The sequence below is a fragment of the Nematolebias whitei genome, chromosome 8 (assembly GCF_014905685.2).
Source record: "Nematolebias whitei isolate Nwh7 chromosome 8, NemWhi1, whole genome shotgun sequence".
NCBI lineage: Eukaryota > Metazoa > Chordata > Actinopteri > Cyprinodontiformes > Rivulidae > Nematolebias > Nematolebias whitei.
In genome coordinates this window covers 22,954,527-22,959,847 of record NC_056505.1, presented here as the reverse complement: position 1 = coordinate 22,959,847, position 5,321 = coordinate 22,954,527, and the positions used below count along the sequence as shown (strand labels likewise).

Sequence of the window (5,321 nt, the reverse complement as noted above, 5' to 3'; positions counted from 1 at the left end):
TGGATGGATGGATGGATGGATGGATGGATGGATGGATGGATGGATGGATGGATGGATGGATGGATGGATGGATTTGACACACTGAATTGTCCAGCAGTCACTACTTTAGTGTTTTTTTAAGTATTTACAGGAACATCTGCCATCAATTTTACTTTTAACTTACTGAGATTTGCACAGTATTGACAATGCTTTTTGAACTATTTGTTTTGCAACACTTTTTCAGTTTGTCAGTATTTTAAGAGATATCTCAACCAAAAACGTCATTATTTAGCATCCTAGTGCAGTTTGTGTTGGGGCTGACTTAGAACATTACAAAGGAGTGGGTGCAGTGAGTCATGGTCTCATCAAGAACAATTGCTTTTAGGAGAGGGTACACAGATCCGTTAGGTACTCACCTTACTGTGGTCTCTCTTGCGTTTCTCAGTAATTAAAAAAAATAAAAAACATTTGTGCATTCAAGTGCTGTAGTGCAATTGTCTGTTTCCTTCTTAATGATATTTATACCTGTACGTCCACAGGCAAATGTCCACACAACTTCACCTTAACAAGAAAATGCATCTCAATTAGTTCTGAAGTGACAGAGGTGTTTTTCTGAGTGGTCATTAAACACGTGAAGGATCACCAACAATTAGCCCAGCAGTGGCCTTTCAGTGACAAGGTTTTTAATTAGTGCAAGAAGTACTTGTCTCTATGGAGAAAATTGTGAAGAGCAAAGAAATGCTGTGAATGTGAATGTAAGGGTCAGTGCAGCTTTGAGGCTCTAAAAGGGGTCCCTGTGGATAATTAAAATCATATGCTGGTTTAAGGATGTGCAAATATATATACTGTTTTTTTTTTTTTTGACAAACTGAATTTAGAACACAAAGAAACAAAATATTTAAAAATTGTTTCAATATATATTAAGGTTGTTATACACAATTTTTTAATCTTAATTTTGCTCAGTTATTCTAAAAACCATTCCTCAAATTCTCAGCATCCTTCAGAAATAAAAATATATATATATTTTTTTTTTTATATCGCAATGGTCTTCAACAAAATTTGCTCAAGGGCCAACACATTTTCTAAGCAGGCAATGTTATGGCCAACCTTGAACAAGTCACATTTGTGTTAACTTTGTCTATCATGTTTTGTTTTTGTTTAGTTTTTTATTTTTTTATTTTTTTGCCATAAATGAATAAAATTTGCTACTTGATGGTTCCTGCTGATGATTGAAAACATGGAACATTTCATAGTTTTTACCAGGAGGACAACAAAGGCTTTTAGTGGCCAGTGCTGTCAAATTTAATTACTTTGGTTAGGTTTGGTTAGTTTGGTATAGATTTTAGTATGTATTAAATGAAACATATCTAATTCCTTTTGGATGTTATCCTTAATAGATTTGATTTGAATTTTTACTCTTTTTTAATCAATTTTACTATACTTTTACCTCAAATTATGTATTTATCTGCACTTTAGAGACAGTATACTGTAATTTATGATAATCTGCCTTGGCATTGCCATTAAAACAAATTAAATGTTAGCAGCATTAATATTAAAATTTGAAACAATTGGGGAAAAATGGCTTTTTTTTTTTCTTTTAATGTTCATGAATATGTTTTTGTTTTGTTTTACACATTTGGAGTTCATCATGATTTTTCTCTTTGCTTTATACCTCAATTAACAAATCATCTTATTAGATGATTTTAGATCTCTTCATGTTTCAACTTTTGGTTTAAACTTTATTCGTACAATAAAGTGTTTCAGTTATTATTTCTGTTGTGCAGTATTTGTAATTTCTGTACAGAAGATACATAAATCTAAACTTGGTCAAAACTCTGTCACTACAGGTATCTAAACTTGTTCAGCCTATCTATCTATCTATCTATCTATCTATCTATCTATCTATCTATCTATCTATCTATCTATCTATCTATCTATCTATCTATCTATCTATCTATCTATCTATCTATCTATCTATCTATCTATCTATCTATCTATCTTTCTATCTATCTATCTATCTATCTATCTATCTATCTATCTATCTATCTATCTATCTATCTATCTGTCTGTCTGTCTGTCTGTCTGTCTGTCTGTCTGTCTGTCTGTCTGTCTGTCTGTCTGTCTGTCTGTCTGTCTGTCTGTCTGTCTGTCTGTCTGTCTGTCTATCTATCTATCTATATATATCTGTCTGTCTGTCTGTCTGTCTGTCTGTCTGTCTGTCTGTCTGTTTGCCTGTCTGTCTGTTATATTATTATCGTACAGTATATTTTGAACCAGAAATGTTGAAAAATGTGTAGTTGTTACTATTATATACTACTTGTTGTGTATGTTAAACAGTGTTAAGCGTAGTTTGTCAAAATGACCTATCTGTGGAAAAGCCTTGAATGTATGTGTACATGCAATAAATACCCCATGCTGTGTTTCCCAAATTGGGTCATTAATCTTTTCCCTCTTTCTCAGCTCCTTTCTTTTTGTCTTGGGTCACCAAGTTCTTCCCCATTGGCACTGTATTGACAGTTTGCAAATTGTGGATATACTGGTTGAGAGACATGGGAATTGATTAAATGTTCTATTTGACCTCAGATTTTCTGAATGAGATAGATGACCCTGACAGAGAAGATAAAGTGGGGTGTATTGATCCCCATGAGAAGCACACTCACGCTGCTCAGGACCACAGAGAGACAATAAATATACTGTATGTGTGTCAGATTAATAAAATGAAATTTCATGACTTTTCCGTTTTTTATTTGGACTCTCCAGATAAACCTACTGAGGAGGATGAGGGTAACGGGCCTAATTACCCAGGGTGCAAAGCGAATCGGCAGCCCAGAGTATGTCAAGTCTTACAAAGTGGCGTACAGTGATGATGGGAAGACCTGGAGAACATACAAAGTCAAGGGCAAAGAGGAGGACATGGTGAGACACATCCACTGTCACTCATTGCCTCCTACTCTATTTTACACAGACAAGGGCACAGACTGGTCCACATGCACTCTCAGAGACTAGCTAGTGCACTCATTCAAGGACGAGGTGGAGGACATGATGAGATGGCTTTTTAATTAGCTAGCACACACCAGGCTCGTCCTGCTGCCCTTTACCCCTCTTCACTTTTATGACTTTTAGATTGAATTCATTGTGATTCTACTGTTTGGGAATGAACAGCCACCAAAAGGACACATATCATTCCTGACAGCAAACCACTACTGTTATGTTTGGCTGAAAATACTCAAGGGTTTGTGCCTATTTTTCTCTCAAATAAGAAAATGTGTGCCATACTGCCTTTTGTCATTTGATTTTAAGTGACCAGAATGTGTGGCAGTATAATTGGAGCAATAATCTAAAGCACACTATTGTTCTTATGAATTATTTGGCTCAAATGGTGCAGGAAATTGTCAATTTCTTTTTCTCTGTAATTCTAGCTCATTGACCTTGAATGACAGCAATTTGTTGGCTGTGGAGTAGACACCAGAGACAGCGGTGGATAGTCTGTCATAATATAGCAAAGTGATTTGTTTCGCTTTCCTCTCCTACTCTGTTTGATGTTTTTCCTCTCGTCCTACAGATTTTTAGAGGAAATGTTGAAAACAACGCGCCATCAGCCAACTCATTCACACCTCCTATTGAAGCCCAGTATGTTCGCATTTACCCCCAAGTCTGCAGGAGGCACTGTACCTTACGGATGGAGCTCCTTGGCTGTGAGCTGACAGGTAGGTGAACTTCAATACTCCGGATGAACAGTTGCATCCTGGTGCTTTTTTTTAGTTCTTTTGTAGGTTTGAGCAGTTCAAAAGGTTCAAACAAGTTAGTCTTTTTCTGTTGTTGTTGTTACTGCAAGGATGTTCTGAACCTCTGGGGATGAAGTCAGGACATATCCAGGACTATCAGGTCACCGCCTCCAGCATCTTCAGGACGCTCAACATGGACATGTTTACTTGGGAGCCTGGGAAAGCCCGTTTGGACAAACAGGGCAAGGTCAATGCTTGGACAGCTGGACACAGTGACCAGTCACAGTGGTTACAGGTAAGAGAAGTCTAATCCACTGTCTCTTCTTCAACTGTACACAAAGATTTATTCAGTAGCAGGGAAATAAACAATGTTTGTGTCAGCATCTTCCTTTCCCTTTGCAGAAACTCCACTTTATTATAAACTAAGTATGCATGTATTGCCAGTTGCAAGGAAAATTAAACATAAAACTTCTACTTCTGTTCACTACTCTCAGCATCATTTTTAGACTCTGTCAGAACTAAATGATATTTTCTGTTTATTTCCATGCAAGTCTTTTAAAATGCCTCCTTAGGGAGTTTAGTCATCTTGGCTCCAGTAAAGGTTGAAACCACACTATCTAATTGGTTTCCATTACAGTAATTTATGGCTAAACACAATTGCTGAAAACAACAACGCGTGTCTCTAAAGTGGAAGTTTACGTCTGCCTGTTTGTGTTAAACAATATGTGAGTTTTATGCAGGCTGAAGAGATACTGTGTGGAACCCAGACTCCACAGTCATACAGCCTCATCTTTTGGACTTTTTTTTTTCTTGATGAAAGGCAGTGAACACTCTTTAGTAAAAGTGATAAACATAAGAGAAGCTGTCTTGTGGCCTATCTTCACAGGGAATTAGAGTTGAAGTGATTTTTTTTATTTCATTAGGCGCTTTTGTTCATGGGCACTCTCATGCATAGAAAGTGACACAGTGGCCTATTGATTCATCCAGGTGTTTTTGAATTTGCTGGGTCTTGATTCAAGCATTTTGTTGTAATTATTAATACACTTAAACCACTTTTCCAGAGGGTCTGAAGAGGTGTGTGTTGGAGGGGAATGGTACTTAAGTAGGCTACATCCACAAAGCTCGACTGAGCAGAATTGATTGCACTGGGTAAAGAAAAACGTGCAGTCTTATATTACATGCTGCACTGGCAGGAAAAGGGAGATACTATTCAGATGCAGTGAGAAAATCAATGACTTCCATTTCCAAGAACCATGTCTGTGAACACAGACACATATGATGTCTGGGAATTAAAAAGTTCCCATTGAGAGTTATACTTCACAGAGTTTTTCACATTTATTTTGAAAGCAGCGTCATCTATCTTGTAAAGTCATATGCATGTGTTAAAATATCTCATTAAGTGTCATCTTACTGGTTGCCATGGCAATTAATTGATCCTCTGTACCAGTCTTGAATGACTTTGTTAGAGACTAATGGAGTTTATCAGACTAAATGATGAAACAAGTATTAATTTTAATTAAGATGATCCTCTGCTGTGAATGAAAGCAAAATTATTTTTGTCAAATACAAATATATATATACATATGTATTCCTATATATATAAATATACATATATAT

General features: G+C 36.4%; 1 protein-coding gene across 2 annotated transcripts in view; it reads left to right on the top strand.

The window, feature by feature from the left end:
* The window catches only part of LOC119413986 (EGF-like repeat and discoidin I-like domain-containing protein 3), a 168,455-nt gene that overhangs the window by 115,301 nt on the left and 47,833 nt on the right, over window positions 1-5,321 (top strand). For both annotated transcript variants that reach the window (XM_037681079.1, XM_037681078.1), the window contains 3 exons: window positions 2,740-2,895; window positions 3,542-3,686; window positions 3,815-3,999. In XM_037681079.1, the coding sequence (XP_037537007.1) occupies window positions 2,740-2,895; window positions 3,542-3,686; window positions 3,815-3,999 (486 nt within the window). The remainder of the gene's footprint in view (window positions 1-2,739; window positions 2,896-3,541; window positions 3,687-3,814; window positions 4,000-5,321) is intronic.